The sequence below is a fragment of the Prosopis cineraria genome, unplaced genomic scaffold (genome assembly GCF_029017545.1).
Source record: "Prosopis cineraria cultivar Desert tree isolate PC_DT_omini unplaced genomic scaffold, ASM2901754v1 PC2, whole genome shotgun sequence".
In the NCBI taxonomy this organism is placed as follows: Eukaryota; Viridiplantae; Streptophyta; class Magnoliopsida; order Fabales; family Fabaceae; genus Prosopis; species Prosopis cineraria.
In genome coordinates this window covers 4,507,907-4,531,681 of record NW_026555333.1, presented here as the reverse complement: position 1 = coordinate 4,531,681, position 23,775 = coordinate 4,507,907, and the positions used below count along the sequence as shown (strand labels likewise).

The window sequence follows — 23,775 nt, the reverse complement described above, 5'->3', positions numbered from 1 at the left end:
TCTGGTCCTATTGTATTTCATTCATAATATAATTTATTGAGATCTCATTATTTTCACACATTTCAGGTACCTGAGTTTATTTTAGAATTGAAATATTAGTAGTGTCAAGTGACTCTTTGTGAGTTACTTACTCTTCTTGATTATCCTTGATCTAACCATCTATGTTTGTAGCTCCTTTTCTTTTTTTTTTTGAAGAATTTTATCTTTAAAATCAGTGGGCCTTCCATGTTTTATGTATGGTTTAAAATCATTTGCAATAACAGGCTGTCTAACTAGGACATTAATTCTAATTGGAGCATTAGCAGTTAGAATATGTGATTTAGTTACTTTCTTTGTGTCAATAAATGCACCTGGTAAAATTTTATAAATAAATTATCTTTTAAACTTCTAGTTTACATTGCTTTATACGAGAACCAAGATAAGATAATGATAATTCATTCTAACTAATTTTTTTTTCAACTACTTATTTTTTTCTCCCTAATATTGGGAAAACTGATTTATCAAAATGACAATCAGTAAATCAAGTAGTAAATAAATCTACTGTTGATAGTTCTAAATATTTAATTATAGATGGAGCTTCATACCTAACATATATTCCTATCCTTCTTTGTGGACCCATCATAGTACGTTGTCATAGAGCAATTGGAACATATACTGCACATTAAAAAATTTTTAGATGGGAAATATTAGGTTCCTGACCAAAGACTAATTCTAAAAGGGAACTCTTAAGATAACTTGTTGGTTCTTAGGATAACTTGTTGGTCTGATATGAATTAATGATGCTGCATGTAAAATTGTATGTAGAAATTGAAAGATTCGATCACATAAGTAATAGTCGTGCAACAATTGTAAGCATTTAATTAGTGATTCTATAGGTCCATTTTGTGTATGAACATATGCTACAGGATGTTCAACATCAATTCTAAAAGACATGCAATATTCATTAAAAACTTGTGAAGTAAATTCACCAGCATTATCTAAACATATTTTTTTAATGGGATAATCAAGAAAGTGTGCTCTTAATCTAATAAGTTGAGCAAGCAATCTTGCAAATGCCAAGTTACGAGAAGATAACAAGCAAATATGCGACCATTTTGTTGATGCATCAATTAAAACCATAAAGTACTAAATGATCCGCATGATGGGTGTATAGACCTACAAATATCACCTTGTATGCGTTCTAAAAATATGAGAGACTCATTTTCTATTTTTGTTGGTGATGGTCGAATAATTAACTTTCCTTCAAAACATGCAACACATGAAAAATCATGGGATTGTGGAATCTATTGACCTTTCAATGAATGTATGCATGATTTTTTGATTATCTTTCACATCATAATTGACCCAAGATGGCCTAACCAGTCATGCTATACACATTAAATTTACTACCATTTGCAAACTTCTGGTTTACAATAGCATATATTTCAATTGTATTAATAAATATGTAATACAAGGTAGAGGAAAAGATATGTAATTTTTCTAGTGTGCACTTTTTACAAGAAATTAAATTCATGATAATAAGATATTTTTTATTTTCTTCATTTGTTGTCTCAATATGGTATCCATTTTTGTGAATATCCTTAAAACTCAATAAATTTCTACTAGACTTAGTAGAATAAAATGCACCATCAATGTGCAATTTAGTTCCTCCAGGCAACAATATATTAGTCCTTTGAAAGCTATCAATCATCTTTATACTTTCGAATATAATTTGAACATTGGCTTCTTGCATTACCAAAGAAGAATTTTTTTTTTGAATATTGTATGAGTTGTTACACTATCAATGAGATACATATCTCCATTATTGTTGTTGGTACCAATCAAAGGAATACTCATTCTTCACTAAAAAAATAAAAATGTATAATTAAAACATGAAATACAAAAACTTTATTCATTGAAAAATAACAACATCATAAGTAAGTTCTCTAAAAAAATATTATAAGTAAATTATGTATTCCAATGTAAGAAAATTAAAATGACACTTAACTATAAAATTTAACAACATCAATATCTAAAAAATTTATTTCTGAACATTTTCATCCCTAATTAGGTGATTAATTCTTCCATTAGGATCGGCAAAGAAATCAACAACATCCAAATGAGTAACATCCATGTCGTTATAATCAGAATCACCTTTTTCAAAAGCAAAATGTATTTCTATCTTTGCCCCTTTGTTTTTACTTTTATTTTTAATTGATTCTTGATAAAGATCAATCAAACGTTTTAGAGTATGATAGGTACGTGACTAATGACCTTTACCACCACAATGGTAACACAAATTTTTGGTATTATTATTATTATTATCCCCACTCATTCCTTTCTTATGTTTCTCTTCATTGTTTGTCTACTTTTGGTGAAAAGATGTACTAGCACAACCATGACCACGACCTCGTCCATAGCTATGGCCACGACCACAGCTATAACCCCAAGCTGATTCATTTGGCACTACATTTACTTCAAGGAAGGGGGTAGAACCAATTAGACAAGATTCAAGATTTTTCATCAAAAGCTCGTTATTTTGTTCAACCACAGAAGACAAGAAATCAATTCAAAATATTTTTTAAAAGCTTTTTCATAATATTGTTGTTGTAAGAGCACGTTAGATGCATGAAATGTGAAGAATGTTTTTTCTAGCGTATCATCATTAGTGACTTTTTTCTGTATAATTTCAATTGAGAACTGATTCTAAAAATTGCAGAGTTATATTCACTCATAGATTTAAAATCTTATAAATGTAAATGCATCCAATCATAATGAGCTTTTGAAAGAATTATAGTTTTCTGATAGTCATACCTTTCTTTTAAACTATTCCAAAGAACAAAGGGTCTTTTATAGTCAGATACTCAGTTTTCAACTCTTCATGTGAATAGTGATAAAGAAAGATTATGACCTTGGCCTTATTTTGATTGGATGCTTGATTACCATCTTTAATTGTGTCTCCAAGACCATTGACATCTAGATGGATTTTCACATCTAATACCTAAGATAGATAATTTTTTTCAATAATGTCAAGAGCCACAAGCTCAAGTTTTGAAAAATTCGACATATAGATGCTATAATAAAAATATGACAAGAGTTAGATGATATTTAAGATTAAACAAGATTAAAAAGATCAAATGGTTAGAAAATAGATCAAATCATATATGAACATAAAAGTTACCTTGCAATAAGAAACCTTGCTACAAAATCTGTGGATTACTAGAGTTCTCATGTTGATAACTTGTTATAAAATTAAGCAACTAGAAAATAAAGATATTGAGAGAAGAAATATAGACAAGAGAATAAAAGAATTTCTTATAAATTATTGTGTCATCCAATACAAATTACATGCTCTATTTATAGGCATGGTCTTATACATCAAAGGTTACGTGAATAATAAAAGCAAATAAAGGGTAATCAACTTTCATAATGGTGGGAGTTTCATTGGAAGGCAATGAACTCTCATGATGGTGGGATTTTCATGGGAGAAGATGAAGATGGACATCCACTATCCTTATAATATTCATGACAATATTATCATAGTCATTTTGTTCAGGATTACATAACACCCACCCATACATATATAAATTAATTGGACTCTTAATACATTAAAAATTGTTATAATATAATTTTTGCAATATTGTTTGGAATCGAGAGAGAATAGGGGAGAATCTGAGATCATGACTCGTGAGAATTTAATTAGGCCTATTTGGTATATTTGAAGGCTTTTTGACGGAATGGGAATAAGAAACAGGAATAGACTTTGAAAGCATGCTTGGCATATATATCAGGGAGGAAAAATAAAAGTCTAATACAATTTTTTTTTGTAGGGTTTTTGAATATATGAAAGATATACCCATTGAGGCCACCCAAAAAAAAAAGGACAATAAATTACTTGTCGTCTGAAGAAAAATGGGACACGAAGTTTAGCTTGAGAATATAGTCGCATGCTATACATCAAATGGCCCAGTTTCATTATTCCTATTCTATTATTCGGGTTTCCAGGGCCTGGTTAGTTTAGGCACAAGGAGTTTTTCGGGCGTAACACCAGTGCGGCAGTGCCCTTATAATTTTAATCATCATTGAAACGTGGGAGAAGAAAGAGGGATGACGAAGACGCAAAGTGAAGTGTTGAGGTTACGTTGTTATGAAGCAGGTGTGGCGCAAGGGGAGAAAGGAACTGGGAGGAGATAAAAAGACAAAGCAGAGAAAGAAAAGGAAAAGGAAAAGGAAAAGGAAAAGGGAGGGATAGACAAAACGGGACACGCAAGTAAGTGGAAGGAGAGGGAGAGGTGAGGGAAGAGAGCAAGAATAGAATGAGGGGCACATGGATGAATTATGCTTGTCTTGCTCTAAAACACAAAATTTGGAATACTACCAAATTCTGGCTAACCCAAAATCGCTAATGGACAACTACCCTCATCATAACCAGAGACTATACAGTCACGTGGCTGTCATACGCAAATTACAAGGAATACCACCACCTAGGATACGCGAATACTCCCTCCAATTCACCAAAATGCCCTCCATAAATGTATTCGTGACTCAAGTGATTAAAGCGAAGACGGGGAACATATTACAGCCTTACAAGACAGCACTAGTGTATTACAGTTCATAAATAAACCTTGTGAACTGAATCTTGTGGCCTCTGTGAGAGAGGCCAGAGGGAGGGGACCCCCGGGCGCAGTGAAATGAATGAACAATAGAATGCGCTTCCACTTTGATATGTGCATTATATGAGCATCAAAAAGGCTGTCATCATCCAAAGCATGGAAATGGAAAAACCAACCTCTCAGAGCCTGAGCCCCCACTCCCTCGTCTTGTCCTTTTCATTTTCCTTTTCTACTTTCACTTCTCTTTTTTTAACCCCGCTGTCACTCGCTCATTTACCACCACCAATCCCACTCGCCTCTCTCTATCTCCAACGGATCATTTTGCTCCTTCACCTGTCAGAATTTGATTCTTTTCGTATTTTGATCTTCTTCGTCGCTGTGCGTGAATGTGTATATATGCACACCCCGATCATTTATATCAGCGCAGCGGGCAATGAGTGGAGCAATGAAGTAGAGTGGAGTGCAGCTGCAAGCTGCAGAATCAAATCGCTGCGTGTTGAAGGAAGTGTAGTTCTGGTTTCATGGCCTTTGGTGACCGTCCCTAATACAACCACGTGGCTTTCCTTCCATATCACTCCTCCTCCTCCTCCTCCTCCTACTCCTCATATAATTCACCACATGGTTCCTCTTACTCCGCTGTTGTTTCCTTTTTCTTAACCAGCTATTATTAATTCAACATATTCTGTCACTTCAATGTCATGCTCGTGCATACATGTACAACTTGCACGACACTTCGACTTGGTCATTAAGGTACATATTGTATCGGCCGGTGCCGTGCATCTATAATATTTTATAGTTTCCGAGACCTGGAACCGTGACAAAGAGAACTGAAGTCAGATATGCGCGATCGTACTACACATACAGATAAATTGCTCGCCTGCCATGTATTAGAGTTTGGTGGTGAACGGAAAAGAGTGTGTGTGTGTGTGTGTGATGCATGCGGCGTGGGAAATTTTCGCCTGAAGTTTCTAAAGATGCGACCAAATCATGCCTCGGTTCTTCCTACGAATTATTTCCATCATGTGTCCCTGGGTCGCCCTTTGTCTCCAACAATAATGCTTCTCATAATTGCTTCCTCTACTTGCTGTATATATTCACACAGCAGAATCATGCATCATGCATCTTGTTGTTTTCCATGATTTTCTTTGTTTTTTTATTATATAGAGCCAAGTTTGAATACAGACTCCGTGTAAATCAATGCATGTATCCGATAATTTATTTTTCTAAATATATAGCTAGTCGGTACCATTAATTAACATCTAAACAAACACATATGATATGATAATACATAGAAAGTTTCTGATCATATATACTTTAGCCCTTAAATTTTGGGTGATTTTATTTAGAAATGGAAAGCCATCAGGTGAGAATGAAACATATTGGAATATGTATTCGTTAGCAGGCAGGCAAAACTCATAACTCGAGTCCTTATTAAGAGATATGAAGAAAATACACATGGATAAAATGGCATGGGAAGAGAATGCCCATGCCTAAATGGGAGATAGGCATGGGGGGTTGGGTTGGTTGAGAAGATAATGCGTCGGGAAAAGCTGACTGTCTACATCACATGGAAGCCCCCCCGGAGGATGACAGCAAGGAAGTTCATGGTAATTTTGCATGAACCGTGAGAGTTACCTCACCGTACCCAATTTTACCAACCCTCACGACAGCCACGAAATTTAAAAAAAAGAAAAGAAAGAAAGAAAAGAAAGAAAGTTGACCCCAATCAAAAACCCCCCAGGACCAGACCGGGGCTGACGTCACCTCCTGTCGGAGGAGGAGGCCACGTCCTCAGCTCCCACAAATGCCGACACACACCCACCCCCCTTCATTTCTCCCATCCAACTCTCTCGCTTGTCCTTTCCTAATCCTATGTTTCTCCCTACCTACGTTTAATTCCGTCACGGTGCCGTGTTTTGGATTAATAGATATGTCCACGCAAATGTGTGCTTGTATAATTAAACCCTAATCAATCTCTCTCTCTCTCCCCACACAATCCAGGGAGTGAGTGTGCAAATTCAATACAAGCAGAAAAAGAGAAGGGGTCAAAGTAAAAAAGTAAACGTAAGATCAGAGAGACTCACACGCATTGAATGGAAAGTATTTGAAAGCCTTTCGAGAGAATGACCCCCCTCCCTCCCTCTGCAGCCTGGGAAAATATTCATGACCACATCCTCTTCCTCTCTCTCTCTCTCTCTCTCTCTCTCTCTCTCTCATGTCCTCCTTCTGTCTCAAACATATATATTTTAATCATTACTACCACTCTTGTTTCAATTAACATCGCTGCCCCTGCCTTGCTTCTTCAATATAATTGTGGCCCTTTTGTTTTAATTATAGTAGGATTAGAAGCAGCGAGTGAAGACTAAATATACGCCTTTTTATAAATACATTCTTACATATTTTCCCCCCGGGGTGAAACTGCTTCTCTTTGGGTCACCGGTCGTGTAGATCTTCCCCTCTCGGAAGCACAAAGCAGATTACAAGACGTCCCCAACATTCCGAGACCAAATTAAAACAGGTGGAGCCGGATATGGAATTTGAGGAGCACGAAGAGCAGGAGGACGACATCGAGATCCCCGTGTCGCCTCCTGCTTACAACTCCCTGGCCAACAACTCTGTCGCCAGGTCCAAAGTAGGCGTCTCCGGAGGAGAGGGCGGTGCCTCCGCCGTCACGACTGGCCTTAAAGCTGAGCCGGCGGCGGCGGCCAGGTACCGAGAATGCCAAAAGAACCACGCCGTAAGCCTCGGTGCACACGCTGTCGATGGCTGCGGAGAGTTCATCGCCGCGGGAGAGGAAGGCACGCTCGACGCCCTAAAATGCGCCGCCTGTAACTGCCACCGCAATTTCCACCGTAAGGAGATGGACGGTGGGGACTTGACCCAGTATCAGCCGCCGCCGCCGCCGCCGTACTACCAGTACCACCAGCAGTACCCACCGTACCATCGGGCGCCTCCGCCAGCTGCTGGGTACCTCCACCACCACCTGACGGCTCAGCCGATGGCGCTGCAGCGGTCGTTGGCCCTGCCGGCTCCGGCTCCGATTAGAGATGAGGAGGACATGTCGAATCCGAGCAGCAGCGGAGGCGGGGGAGGGAAGAAAAGGCACAGGACGAAGTTCACGCAGGAGCAGAAAGAGAAGATGCTGGCATTCGCGGAGCGTGTTGGGTGGAGGATCCAGAAGCACGATGAAGGTGCGGTGGAGCAATTCTGTGCGGAGACTTGTGTCAAGAGACATGTGCTTAAGGTTTGGATGCACAATAACAAGAACACTCTTGGTAAGAAACCCTAATTTCGATTCCTTGCTTTTTCCACTTTCCATTCTTAGGTCAAGATGGTTGGTGTGGGCACTTTTTGTTACCACGATCCTCTCTATTCTAATTAGAAAAGCTGGAGTTTAGTATCATAGAGGTGAGAGAAGAGGAGAGTTAAAAAGAATGGGGAAAATTTGTACTCTCAAGTTATAATGGACTTCTTGCTATAGGGTTCCTCCTTATTTCTCCTTCTCAAGTTCGTTTCGATCGGATATGATTTCCGTTTTGATATCATCCAATTCTGAACACTGATGAACAACATCATTCAGAGTGCAGTAGCTCGGCATCTTAGCTTGAGGAGGAGTTTATATTATTCACAAACAGTACTTAACATGAAATTTTACAGTAATTAATGAACAAAAGAAGGCAACTTGAATTATTGATATATTTAGAGAAGAATATACATGGTGCGGAAGTACATATACCATTTCAAATTAAGTTAATTTCATGTAATGTAGAAGCAGTTCTAGAACTTGCTTCTTGTTCGCTGACATATGTCATGTTTAACTGCTTTTCATCTTTCTCACCAACTCATACTTTTAGTCCTTTCTTTTTCACACTCGCAATGATTTAGGAATTCTTCTGGGTGAGAACGAAACTGAAAAAACACGAACTATTTTAAAGAGATTTCTGATCCAAGAGAGATACCATTTTATCCTTTCGGCACAATTCTCGCTTGATCATATGTACTGCTTGTTGAAGAATAGATACCTCGTCCTCCATTGATTGTTCGAAAGACTTTCAGTTATTGACCTCTCTTTTCTGTGCTGGGTCGCTGTTGCTTTATTTGTAGTCTGAAAAAGAGAAGGGCTCTTAAATTTTATGCTTTTGAATATCATATTCCTGCGGATGTTTGATTGGCGGGGGGTGTGAAAATATAGAAAGAAATGAAAGAAGAGGTGAAGTTAACAAATAACAAGGAGTGGATATTCACGCGGCAAAGTCGTACACTGTTTATCTGCACCGCCACACAGACACAGTCTTGCAGATGTTCAGACTCTTCTGATTATGATGAACCCCCTTCTTAATGCTCCCCCTTTTGCTTTATTTTAAAAATATGTAAATATATCTCCAACCATTGATTCATTTTAATTACCTTCTGAATTAAAATAACTGCCAAAATGTCTCAGTCAATGTTAACTTGTTCAAATTCTCTCAAATTAACTGTCAACTGCACATTTCATTTATTTTAAAGAAAAGGCTTTCTTTTTGTCTATCAAATAAAAAGCTGTGAACCACACATATGAAAGAGCCAGCGCCCTCTAGCATTTTCATGCATTTAATTTGCTAATATATATTTATGAACTTTTACATCAGACTTTAATAATGCCCAGGTATAATTTTACTGACTTAGAAATTAGCACCTGAAAAATTATATTTTTGAATAAAAATCCGTACTTCGTTTGCACAAAAAGGGGGGGAGAAAAAGTGCCCAAAACAAGTGTAAGTGTGAGCTCCATGAATAGAAATTATAGGAGAAACGAATGTAACTACAGGAAAATGAGGTGACGATAGGGCAAAGTGTCCAAGGTATTGTTTGTTTTTAGCTAATGAATCATAATTGAAGGGTTATATGATGCGTTATTGCGGGTTTTCTTTGTTTCGTCGTAGAGTATATCAGGAGAGGGACATTTAGCAACAAATTAATGACCCGCAGGAAGGGGCAGGATTAGGTTTAGGGATGTTGTTATTGCATATTAGGCAGTGGGCCCCTCCTCTCTCTCTCTCTCTCTCTCTCTCTCTCTCTCTCTCTCTCTCTGTGAGCGTGAAGTTCGGTTGAAGTTGAAATGAAGGAGCAGGAGGGGGTTGTCTGTTTCTTCTGTCTGAGCTGTTTTGTTAATTAGGTATCAATCCAGACAAGACCATCATCATCTGTGGCATATGCATGGTTTCTAGTTAGCCACACAACTTCTTCCTCTCATTTCTTTTTTTACAAATTTTATCCCCATGTAGCCCTTCCTTTTCCCCATAAAAGAGAAGAAGAAGAAGATACACAAATATCAATGCTAGGATCTCTTTCAAGCGAGAAAAGTCAGTGTTGTCATTGAAATAGCTTGCCGTTGACAACTTTCTCTCATCGCATTCACTACTCCATCCCCCCGCCAAAATTTTAATATATATATATATATATATTATGACATATTTAGTGATATGCAGGTTACTGTATATAAGCATCCATTCCAATGGAACCGATATGTTGAGTTTAACATGTAGGATGTTTTAGAATGATGATGTGATGCCTGCATGCGCGCATGAGTGATCTCATTCGGCACTCCCACGCATAAACAGTTGCAAATTGCTAGTTAACTATTACAGCCATATACGTAGCTGCACCATCTAATTAATTAACGATATATTAACGGTTGTCTCACCCACAATGAATCTCAGGATCGTATTTGGTACATGTTCATATATTTGGTTAAACTGGTGGGGGGTTTGGCGATACATAATATACCTCGTTAAAATTTAAGGTACACGTACGGTGAACAGCTCACAAGTGGAAGCTATCATTAATAGCGATGCACGAACCCCCAAAAAAAATCATAATATATCATCTTCCACCCAAATTACTGCTAAACAAGCAAGTCATGAGCATTTTGGAGCATTTTAATAAGTTTGTAAATCACTATGGGAGGTGAAATATATAGAGTCGCTTCTTGACTGAAGATTTGTTTACCGTTATTTCTCATTTAAAATTAGAACTGGAAATAAATTACTCTGTTATAGATATATTCTCTGGGATAATGACATGATGCTATCAACATTAAAAATTTAATAAAACTTTTATTTCTAAATACATGCATTGCTTTCTAATCGTACCAAAGCCGGCGATACCGGGTTTTATTTTACACTCGGTAACCAGAAAGAGCTAACACCAATCAAAGTAAGAGGCATCGTTCTGCAAGAGAAGTTACACGTCAGACAAAAGATCATCAGAGGAAGAATATCAAAACGGAGAAGATGGCAGATAACGAGAGGGACGCGGTACGTTAAATCTAATACTCCAACCAAACAAAAAATAATTCAAAATGAAATAATACGTTTACATATATATATATATATATATATATATATATATGACCAATGGCACTAGAATATCTAGCTTGGATAATGTTACTCTAGGCATGTTTTGCGGGAATTCAAAACTGGCGGCAAAGTGATCCAAAAATCATGACACCTGGAAGCACACCCTCGTTTCGACTCTTGTTGAGGTTGATTCAAACGAAAGTTTTCGAGTTCACCAGCACAACATTGTTAAAAAGGATAGACGCTTTCTGGTGAACTAAAACAAAAGCAAGTAATGGAAATTAGTAACGGTACCGAAACTGAAAATCGTGTGACGGAAGGTGATTGAGCTGTGTCATGGATTGGATTAGGCTTGGATTGCAAATTTGGGGAGCTAACATTAACTGTGATAGTTGCTAGGCAGACAGGCGTGCTGGGTTGATCAGAGAATGGGCCAAGACGGGCCCATCTCGGTATGTGATTGTGGGCCTAAAAGGTAATGTCAGAAAGAGTTGGGCCATGCATGTCAGAACTATTACGTAAACAGGCCTTCGCCTGAGTAAACGCCGGAAGTTAGTGGGGAAGGAACCAACCATCTCACTCCTTTCATTGTTTTTAATGAATCTCAGAAAAAGGACAACCACTTTTTCCTGCCTCCAACTGTCTACCGGCGGGGGGTTCGGTTTTATCTTTGATTCAAATCCAACCCACGATAAAAAAAGCAAACAGTTCCCAGTGTCCCCCCTTCAATAATATTTTTAAAAAAAAAATAACATGCACGAGCAATGATAAATATGAAAACATTTTTCTTGAAAAAATGACTGCCCTCTTCAGTTTTCCCCCCTTCACCTGTCTCTTTCTGTTTGAAAAAAAAAAAAATTAGATAGACACTATCTTAGAAACGGAATCAAACACATTATCTTAGAAATTATAAACAATTAGAACCCATGATTTTCCATTTAAGAAAGAGTTTGCATGTCACTGGATTATAAAACTCTAGACCCATGCCAGTCCTTTAAAACATGAGTCCATTGTCAATTTAATTTATGAACTTCATTCATCTTCTATGATCGTGGGTTTAATTTAAGGGAGGAATTGCACGGTAGACCTTAAAAGAGTAAAAATTACAATGTAGACCTAATATATTATGTTATTGTATTGCAGGCCTAAGGGGCCTTATTGCAATTTTTTGTAAGCGAAAGTATAATTTTGCCCTTATGTGATGTAAAAACTCAGATAATGTACAATACAATGTCCATCGATACACAACATAATATCCATGCATGTCTAATTGATCAATAAGTTTAATAAAATATACAAGTGACATAAATAATATATGACACAATGTTCATAAATGCAAACCACGGTATTGATGCATTCTCAATAAAATGTCTATGCATAATGTCCAAGCATGGACATTTTGTTGAGAATGCATTGACATCATGTTGTGCATCCAAAGATATCGTGTTATACATTTACGGATATTGTGTTGTACATGCTCTACGTGACTTTATTTTAATTAACCTATAAATTAATTAGACATGCATAACATTATGTTAAAAATTTATGAATATTGTATTGTGTATCCATGAACATTGTGTCATATATGCTTTGTGTGATGTATATTTTAACCCACAGATCAACTAGACACATGTGGACATCACGTTGTGCATTCATGGACATTATATTGTACATAATTTGAGTTTTTAAATCACAAAATTGTAAAATTATATTTTCACTCCTAAAAAAATTGCAACAAGCTAAGAGCCCTTATGCCTGCAATGAAATATCAGAACGTATTAAGTCAAAAGTGAAATTTTTTATTGTTTTAGGACCTATACTATAATTCTAGAGGAAGAAAATTCCCATATGATAGAAATCCTCTGGATTATTATTATTATTTATGTACATGGGAGCAAAAGATAAGTGGTGACTTGAGGTTTTCAGTTGATCATTTCATACGCTAAGATATCAAAGCATAACTTTTTTCCAAAACAAAGACAATTTTATCGATGCTCTATCTATGCCATAATATAGCTTCATATTAACTAACTCACTTTTTTTTAAAAAAAAAGTTGGTTGATATTTTAATTTCTTAAAAGTGTTCACATTTTTTATTTATATTCTTAAGTAGAATATTTAAACCATCCTCATTAATTACATTAATTTTTTTCTACAAATTATTGTTTTTATAATTCACTCCTAATGTCATGATGACAAGAAATAGTGTTAAGTTTTAAAAAATTTAAAAATGGTGGTTGTGGCAGAAAAAGTGAAAAAAGGTTTTTTGTGTCACATGCCTCAGCATAAGGAACATTCGTCATGGTGCACAGAGGTAACCAACATGACCTGGGCCTCTTTGTGCCACGCCTGCAATGCATGGTATAACATCCTAGGTTTTAACTATGAAAATTTTTAATGTTTATAAGGGTATTTTAGTCAAATTAAGTGAATTTTTGGTTAATAATATTTTTGAGAGACTAATAAAGTTTATGGATTATGGGGCAGCCATAGAAAAGGGCTAGATTGAAGTACGAGCAGGTTATGGTACAGAGAGAGATTTAAAGTAAGTTTGGGGATCTCTGTGTCATGCCTAGTGGCAAACGAGCCAATGCACTTAGACTTACGTGCAAAATCTGCATTTATCAACTCGCAAAATCAAATAAAAAATGAGAAGTAGGATAGAGAGAATATAGAAAGACAATGATAGACGACAGTTGGTGCTAGGGCTCGACCTTTGGGTTACATTGGAAGCATTTGAAGTAATATTTAGCTTTAGGTAAGCTTCCTCTATTTCTCTTTCTCCCTATATTCAAAATTTTTAATGATTTGGGTATTATGGAGCTTTAACTTTGTGTTTTCTTGGGAAATGCTTGAACCTATTAATCAAGCCTCTGAACCTAAATTTTTAGATTATATAGTGATTTGGAGTTGGTGGTTAGAATTTGGATGAACTTTAGGTAGAAATTAGATGACTAAGGCAATGTGGGTAATGTAATAGTGTTGCTTATGTGTTGGGTGTTAAATAGGATTAATGTAATGTGTTTGAAGGATTGTTAGGGCTAAATTGAAGTTTTAAGCATAATAGATATCTCTAGTTGTACTATAAATGAGGTGATTAGTGTGAAAATTTGATAATTAAGGGTTTAATTGTGTGAATTAACCTTTGATCGAGCATTTTGGTACTAGTAGATACATGTGAAGCTATTGGTACATTACAATAACCCTTTTAATGACAAAAGAGTTGAGGTAATCGGATTGTCTAATCTCCCTTTTCGTATGTTTGGATGACAGTGTGTAAATTTTAAAGTTAATGTTTTAGTTTGTAATGCCCACAAAAATTTAAGAGACATTGCAAGTGTATAGGTCACAATTGAACTTAGTGGTAATCAAGCTCAATCCCTCAAGGAATTAATTAAAATGGTGATTAGGCATTAAATTTTTAAATTCAATCACGTTAAGCTAATAAAACTAGAGATTGATTTTAAAGTGATTAAAATAAAAATATTAAAAGTAATTAATTAAAATAACTTTCAATCTACAAACAACTCAAGTCAACTAAGAGAAAAGTATTATAGAGTTTTAATCCCCTATTTGCTTCCTAACCTTGTTATTACTACATATTGTCTTAAAATTTAATTTTAACAATTTAGGAATCTAAATTAATTCAAAGTATCTTTTGATCACTAAGGATCCTAATTAATTTAATTAAAGTAAATTATTATCTTAATTAATTAATTGCATTAGAGACCCTAACCTATGAGAATTACCTAAGTCCATTAGATACATTCCTGTTATAATGGCAAATTAGTTAAACTAATCTTAAGCTACTAGTTCTCAAGGTTCAATTTAAGTCTTCTTTTTCAAGGTTTAACCTAAATGTCCAAATCTCACCAAGTGATGGCCAATCACTAAATAAGAATAAAATAGCTTAAGAACAAGTAATCAAAATTTTATTTCTCAACAATTAAATGATAAATCCAAGGTTATTTACATAAATAGATTCATAGTCCTCTAGAACAAGAAGATTTAGGTACACATAGATGAATATAATATTTGCTTACTTTAATTTTCATCATTTTAAACTATTTCCTTAAAAATATTATAATAAATCCACATGAGACACTTAATTAATTTTTTTTATAAAAGCAAGAAAATATTTCTCTTTTTCATTGATGACTCCCACAATATAACTAAAAACATATCAATTCTGACACAAAATGGGGAGTCATCAATTTGGAATTAACATAGTAATAATATAAAATTATGATTGTGGAGTTATGTGAAGTGGAATGAAAACTTGCTTTAATGCTTTTGTAGCAAGTTTAATACTACTTTTATGTATAACTATTTGCGAAATTCTATGGTTTAAGTAGAAATGAGAAATTGTGCTAAATGATATGTTATAGATATGTGTTAGATATATCAAGCATATTTGGCATAATCATTATGAGAGGGTGGGAGTTCACCCTGGTATGTTTTCAGGACATTGTTTGAAAATCTATATGGTACACTAGCATCGTGAAGGCCCTTATGCTTAGTATTATATTGTTTGAAAGTTCTAATACTACAAGTAGTAGATTGGGCATCGACACTCCTAGTATGTGTGGACAAGGAGAATCTGTGGTATATAATGGGACGAATGTGCTCTTGGTTAGGCTTGCCTCCTACTAATGGTGAGCTTAGGCCAATCCAATCATATAAACTTGGTCCTATCAAATTGTTCGTCCATAGATTTAGTAGGAAGATATAAAGAGGGTATAAGGTGGTATGTTGATTATACATATCATACTATAACCATATGTGTAGATTTATGAGACATGTTATATGCTTTACTATACCACTTCACATATGCACAAAATGTTCTCACACACGAGTAGTTGATTAGACTATTTAATTACTGAGTCCTCGACTCACCCTATGGTTACATTTTACAGGTAAAGGCTCCAATAGGGGCAAGGAAAAATAAGGTGAAACCAAGCATTGAGGGGACAAGCTCTCAATTGTATAGTCCTTTTACTTATTTTGGTTTGTAACTACTGGTTAGAATATATTAATACATAAAGTTTAGTGATATACTTGCCTGAATTCTGTTATGAATTATGGGTATCTCGACTTAAGTTTATTATATATGTGTTGTAATGGTTGTGAACTGTTGAAATATTAGTACAAGTGTTAGTTTTGGTATTGATTTATGTGATAAATTGGCTATTGGATTGTTTATGAGAAATTATTATCTCTAGTAAAAATTATATTGAAATTGGGGTTTTGGTGGCCAAATCTTGTTTGGATTGCTGTGATTATGTTTTAAATGCTTGAATATATTGTGTAGTCCACTTAAGTTGGTTTAAGTGGTTCTATGGTTATTGCAGGGTTTAGGCACCTTGGTTGTAATTTTTAAAAGAAAATGAGCTATTTTAGGTTCAGGTATCCAAATGTTATTTGGCTCAGTATTTTGGTGTGGGACCAGTGCTAATAGCTAGGTGTCTCTAAAAGTTATGTGTGGACCTTGAATTGCTTGAATTGGATGTCAAACGATGAAATGATGCATTTTAAAAGTTAGCTCAAAGAGCTATCATGACAGCAATTTGCTGTCATAACAGTAGTTATGCACTGCGGCATATTGTCCATCGTGCGGCACAGCAAGTCATAAAAAGGAGGCGTTTCTCTCTATGTAGTCTACTGTGGCGGATGATGCACTATGCTGCAGCATACTGTGCCTATATGAGTAAAAATGTTTTATTAGTTATTATTGTTATAGCATGAAGATTTTTTGATACTTCTATTGTTTAAATTAATTAGTTTTAAATTGTAGTTTGAGCTCAAACAATCTTTTAAAAAGGGTTTTCTCAGAATCTTGTTTTACTTAAGTCTTTTTAACCCTTAGGTTATGATAACTACTTATGGGATTAATATAATCTCGATTATCATAACATTATTCCATGTTTGGGTTTCTATATGCTTGGTAATATCGAAGATGACATTACACACAGCCAAAATTCTAGCTATATCTGTTCGTGTTCATGCAAAAAAACTAGAGGAAGAAAAGTAAAAAACAAAATTGCTATGCTAGGGCACATACTTGGGGACCATTAGAGATATTTTAAAACTTTCCAACACTTAAGGTAAGTACATTCTGTTTTCCTCTTATGAAGGTTAAAGTTAGGGTTTAAGTTGAAAGAGTGATTTTCAGTCCATATAAGCTAAGAGTCCGAACCCATTGGCTAAAATAAATATAATGGGAGTGTTTGATTGCATTAAAAGTGGTTTAACGACTCATTAATAATAATATAGGTCATTGGAACCTAGTAAACCTATTAGGTATAATGGGTATTAAGTTTATGATGTTGATGGAATGAGAATGTAGAGTTAAATGTTGGGAAATTTACTTGAAGATGGATATTGATAAATGTCCTTGTGATTGGTTATAGATTGGCTAATTCCGGCATCATTTAAGCTAATTTGGAAGCTTTGGAAGTGGTTGTTTTGATAAATAAACCTTTAATCTCTTAAAGGTTTGAAATAACTAGAAAAATTTAGTTTGTATAGTTGTATATTAATTAGTTATTTGTTGGAATATATGATTTGAAACTTGTTTGGTGTGTGAAAACTATTAATGTAAATGCCGGTAATGTAATGAATTATGTGTGTGAAATTGCTTCAGATTGTAGAGAACCTTATACATGTTACATATATGTGATTAGTGATGATGATTGAGTGTGATGATATGTAAATTGATATATGATGAATTGTGTTAAAATGACAATATTAATTGTCAAGATATGTATAGCATGACCATTGATGAGAGTTTGTCTAGGAAGAGAAGTAGATTAATAAATCTATGTGGTATTGGTGGCTTACTGTTGGAATTAAAAGCTTGCCTCGACAATGACTATTGGAATAGAGAGGTAGCCATTGTCTCATGGTTGATTCAAGACTATCCCATTTTCTCTTCGAGGGACTCAAATCTAATTAATGTCTACTGATTTATGAGAACTCTAGATTAAGGATATAACACCCCATAGTTATTAGTATTGGGGGAAATTAAGGTACATAAGTGAGTGAGTTGACTTTGGCCCAATAGCTCCTCATAAGTGGAAGGTTGGAAGTCTGAGTTGTAGATGTAACCACTTAATAGCCACCGGTTTCATGTAGGAGATATCAGGAGGGTATAAGGTTGGCATTGATTATACATTTTCTAACATCCAAAAAAATTTAATCATGATTTGTTAATCTGATGAGTTGGATTAGTGAGTTATTGATGTGTATGGCTAAAGGGGTCTAATTAATGTAATTTATTATAATTTCAGCTTAGAAGTGGGTTCAGATTAATGGCGGGCTACCCGGGCATAGAAAGAGGGAGAAAAAGGGAAGGAATGTCCTTTGTGCCACATGATGCGGCATGTGGTCAATCCGTCACAGTACGCAGAGGTAAATTTAAATGCAATAAGCTTCTATGCCCAGCCAAAAATCTAATTAAATTTGTTCGTGCTCTATGTGCGAGAGCAGAGAGGAGGAGAAGAGAAAATGAAGAACACATTTAAAGCCCTGTTAGTGCACGCACATTGGGACATTTGAAGGAAATTTTAAGCTACCTAACACTTGAGGTAAGTGAGATAAGCTATCTTTCATCCTTTCTCTACCATATTTATAGAGATTTAAGTTAGGATTCTCACATTCCATGATTAGATGTTTAGATTCATTGGAAACTACGGGTTTTCCTCCCTCTGGACCTATTAACCTCACTAACCCCTTTTTAGAGTCAGTTGGATCAGAACCTGCAACAGATCCTACTATTAGTTTATGGTCTTTGCCTTTCTTTACTATGTTCCTGTGAAAAGTTGATTTTTGATTTATAAGAGTTATGAATTTGATTCCATTGGATAAAATGGATATATTAGGAGTTATTTGTGGTATATAAACTCTAAATTGATGATTTTATTAAGAGTTAGTTAGGGTGAGTTATGATTATGCAAATTTTGCAATAAATATGGTTGTTAGAAGTGTTGGTGGACCATTAATGGTAGTTTAAAGATCTATTAATGATAATGTATATTAATAAAACCTAATAAACCCATTGGATATGAATGGGTAGTAATTTATGCATTGACAGAATACAATGTATGGAGATTAATGTTGGAAAACTCACAAAATGGGATAATGATGATATTTTTGTATTATGTTTGTAGTGAATTGCTATGGCACCATTCAAGCTTGTGAGAAGTTTTAGAAGTGTTTTGTGTGAGGGGTAAACCTTTAACCTTTCAAAGGTTTGAAATAATCGAAAGAAACCTAACTTTATATAGTTGAATATTAATTGGTTATTAATTAAAAATGGATTGATTTGAGATTTTATTCATAGTTTGAACCCTTGACATAAATTTAGCATATTTGATGACGTGACATAGTAAAAATGCTATGTGTGTTCATATACATGTGAATAATAATGGAGATTGAGAACACATAAACACGTGTTAATAGAAAATTAGTATATAATGGTGAAAAAGATTTTTATATGCTTGATGTGATGAGATAATTGTATCAATGACATTAATTGTCAGAATTGCATAGTATGTCAAATATGCATCACATAATTATTAGCAGGAGTTCACCTAGGGAGATGAGTAGTTTGGTTAAATCCACGTGACATTAGCCATGATTATTGAAATTAAGAACTCGCTTTAGCACTAATTGTTGGAATCAGGAGGTAGTCCTTATTCCATGATTGATTTGGGACTATTTCACTTATTTTATGAGGGACTCAAACCTAACTAATCTGCACCGGTTTATGAGAAGGCTAGATTAGGGGTATGACATTCCATAATTATTAGTATTGGGAGAAACTGAATTACACAGGTAAGCGAGTTAACCCTAACCTGGTAGCTCCTAACAAGTGAAAGGCTGGGTTAGTCCGTGAAGGACGTAGCCACGTGATAATCACTGGTTTCATAATGGAGGTAACAGGAGGATATAAGGTTGGCATTTGATCATGTATTTAAATCCGACCACATGGTTGTTAGTATTGTGGTTCGGTAGTGTTAGAGGTGCATAGTTGGTATTATTGTGACCTCAGGATGTGCATTAACATTTTATGAATATAAATATGTGCCTTAGGCCCGATTATATGGTTGTTAGTATTATAAATCGTGGCCAAGCCCATCATATGTATTGTGTTTTTATATTTTTGCCTATATGCATTTGTTTATAATTGATATGCAACTATATAGATTAGGTGAAACTTGGTTACTGAGTAATTGTACTCACCCCTCAATTTTCAATATTCTTAGAGCCTTAATTCATTCGATCTAGTTTAGGGAAAGCATTCTGAGGCATAAAATTATGGTGAAATCTTACTTTCATGTCTCTTTACTCTATTTTTGTGTATTAATGTTGTATAATTGCCAATTAAGATCACATGTCATTAGTGTGTACTATTTACATTACTATAGTGTACAACTTATGTATTTTATACTTCAGGTTGGTGAGTTTTGGTTATAAACCCGTGGATAGGGCCAAAATACTTGTGCAAGTAGGAACATGTGTATTTTGAATGATTTAAAATGAAAATGATGGTTTTATGCATGAATTTCCTCCCCCTTATATTTTGTAAAATTTTGGATTGAGTGATAATTTTGAGAAATATGTGTTTTTGGTTGTGTATGGTACATTGCACGGGTTTGTTAGAGTTTATCAAGTATAGTCGGAGGGTCGATGTAGGCTTTTGGTAGTTGTGGTTAAGTTAGGATATCAAAGTTGTGTGTTTTATGTGAAAAGTAGTAAAAAAGGGTTTTTACGTCTAACTTTTTATAGAAAATAAATTTAAGTGTGAAACTAGTGCCATTAGCTAGAGTAAGGAGAAAGCTTTATATAGACATTGAAATACCTCAATCGGATGTCAGACAAAGATTTAAAACATTTCAAAAGTTCACTCTATGTGCTGTCATTTTAACAACTGATATCTGTCAAATTTATGCAATGCGCTGTGGTGCATGGCACAGAGATGAGTAAGCTGCGGTGTATGGGTCGTTCCTTGCACAAAACACTGTGTTGAGCTTTAAAACTAATTATCTTAAGTCCTATGTGAATTTTAAGCTTCCGCCTTGTTTTAAAACTCTTATTTTGAGTATTTCAAATTTTTGTTTTAGATTGAAAAAAATTGAGTTTTGGGATCCCATTATAAATTATTTGAATCTTACAACTTTGGTAATCCTTTGAGGATTAATTCTTTGATTACCTTAATTATGGAGTTAAATTTATTAAGTAAGGGAAACCTTACACATTTAGTTTCAGTCACATAATTGTTATTATTTTAGTCTGACATATTTTAAGGGCGTATGGTTGTTATTTTTGTGACCCTATTATATGCATAATTAAGATACATGATAATATGTCTTGTATGCTCAGTCATATGGTTGTTATTATTGTGCTGAGGCTATATTTGCCATATATGCATGATAATTGAGTTTATTGCCATTTGCATTCATTCTAATTGATATGCAACTGTATAGACTAGGTGGCCCTTGGTTATTGAATGATTGTACTCACTCTTCATTCTTCAATATTTATAGGGCCTAGCTCATTGGACCAGCATCAAGGGAAAAGATTACAGGCTTAGGATTATGAGTAAATCTTAATAGTAGGCCTCTTAGATTTATTTTGATATGTATTTAAGCCATTGACTTGCTAACTAGGATTCATTCTATTATTTTTTACTACTTGCATTATTGTTATGGAGATCATGTGTATTTTATGCTCTGAATTAATGAGATGTGATTGTAAAACTTGTGTAAAGCTAAAATACTTATGCAAGTAGAAAAATGTGTATTTTAGGTTGTTTTGGGATAAATATTGATGATTTATTCAAAGTTTACCTCTCCCTTGTGTTTTTGTGAAATCAAGGGTTTAGGGTTAAATTTATAATATGTGTTTATTTGAATAAGTGTTATGTGTTGCACTAGTTATAAATGGTCCATTCAGTGTGGTCTAATAGTTAATATAGGCTTTTGAAACATGTGTGTGAGTTTGAACACCCTACTTGTGAGTTTTTGTGAAAGAAGAGTGAAATTGATAATGGGTGTTCAATTTTTGATAGAAAATGAATTTGGTTATGAAACTTATGCCATTAGTTAGAATTATGAGAAAGCTCTTTGCAGATGTCAAGATTACCTTAATTGGACATCAATTTGATAGCAAAGTGCTATTAAACTCGTGCAATGCACCGTGACACATGACACAGATGCACACGCTATGGCGCATCTACAGTTAGCCGTGATGCACGTGCTGTTTTCTGCACTGTTTTACTATGTTGATATTTAATGTAAATGTTTTAATTTTTTTTAATTCCCATGCTATAAATATTTTAAACTCTGATTTGAATATATTGAAAGTGTATGAAAATATTTTAAATATTGAAATCTCAAGATCCTATTTGTGTAATTGTGAAAACTTGATAATCCTTATTAAGTTTAGACCTTTAATTACATTTGTTAATTGTGTTTATGTAAGGGCAACCTTACACAAGCCATGAGCTCAAAAAGTTGGTGTGAGACGAAGGAGAGAGGGTAAGGAGAGATAGGGATGGAGGGGTTTAAGATAGATATTTTTATTTTATCAATATATATATATATATATAGAGAAAATGGTAGGACTTACTATATAATAAAAAAAATTAAAATATGGGACCCACATAACTAAAACAATGTATAACTTAACTTTAAGGGCATGGCCAGGGAATTTTTAAAGTTGAGGGATAGAACTAACCCTAAATTGAGTTTAAGGTCTATATTAAACTTTTACATACAATTGTGGGGTAAAAGCAATTCTTAATCCTTTATAGTATATGACATTGATTTTTATAATACTTATCATGAAAAGAAAAGTAATTTAGGGCCTATATATTTTTTATTCTTATTTTTTTATTGTAATATAGTTTTTGAAATTATTTTTCAAAACAAAACAAAATAAAAATCTGTTTGGTTATGTTAATTTAAACTAATTTTAAAATTAAAAAATAAATTGATAGTGATATAAGCGATTAATGATGATGATTTATGATATAAATTGATTAAGGTAACTATAATTTCAGATAATCAAATGTAATATATTTTAAAAACAAGAAAAATAAACCAAAACAATTTGAAGTTGTTTCTATTTATGTTTTTAAAAAATAAAAAATGAAAATAGTTTTGAAAACAATTAAATTGAAAACACTTATCCAAACAAATTTTAAATTTTTCTTGTTTTCAAAAATAAAAAATAATTTTTAAAAATAGAAAACAAATAGACTCTTAATTCTTTTATTCTTATTTAATCTATTTCATTCTTATCATTTCTATCAATTAAATGGCTCCTAAATGAAGCATCCACATTGATAACATTTGTTTTGCTTTGCAGATTCAATGACTTGAGCTTGGTTTTGAGGCTTGGAAGACCTTCTAGTAACGACTCCTCCAATCCTCATTGCAAAACCTTAAAATAAGTAGAGGTTGAAGTATTAAAAGATAGAGTTGGAAATTCAAAATGAGCTCGGTTTGAATAAGTCCAAACCCGAACAGGCCCGACTCCCTTAAAAGCACAAATAGCTTAGCTTAGCTCGAATTCTTTTGGGCAGCTTGAATGCCCAAATTTTATTTTTAAAATTATTTTAATTAAATTTTTCCTTTAAAATTAATTATTTTATTTTATAAAAAATATAAAATATATTTTTTAACATTTAAATGATGATAAGACTTAAATATATGGTATTTTAGTATAAAATAACCTAAAACTTAAAAAATTTATTAACATTTATTATGTTTTATATATTTTACAAAAATAAAATTTTTTATTGAGGTATTTGGCTAGCCCAAATAGGCTAGAGTATAAAA

At 34.2% G+C, this 23,775-nt stretch overlaps 1 protein-coding gene across 1 annotated transcript; it reads left to right on the top strand.

Moving 5' to 3' along the window:
- Positions 1-6,353: 6,353 nt before the first annotated feature.
- On the top strand, positions 6,354-8,200 carry LOC129302105 (zinc-finger homeodomain protein 2-like). The gene has a single exon (XM_054940782.1). The coding sequence runs from the start codon at positions 7,123-7,125 to the stop codon at positions 7,879-7,881; it is 759 nt and encodes a 252-aa protein (XP_054796757.1). The 5' UTR covers positions 6,354-7,122; the 3' UTR covers positions 7,882-8,200.
- Positions 8,201-23,775: the final 15,575 nt, after the last annotated feature.

Bases quoted from the DNA above. Each gene is read 5' to 3' on its own strand.
- LOC129302105 (XM_054940782.1), top strand. From the start codon at position 7,123: ATGGAATTTGAGGAGCACGAAGAGCAGGAGGACGACATCGAGATCCCC.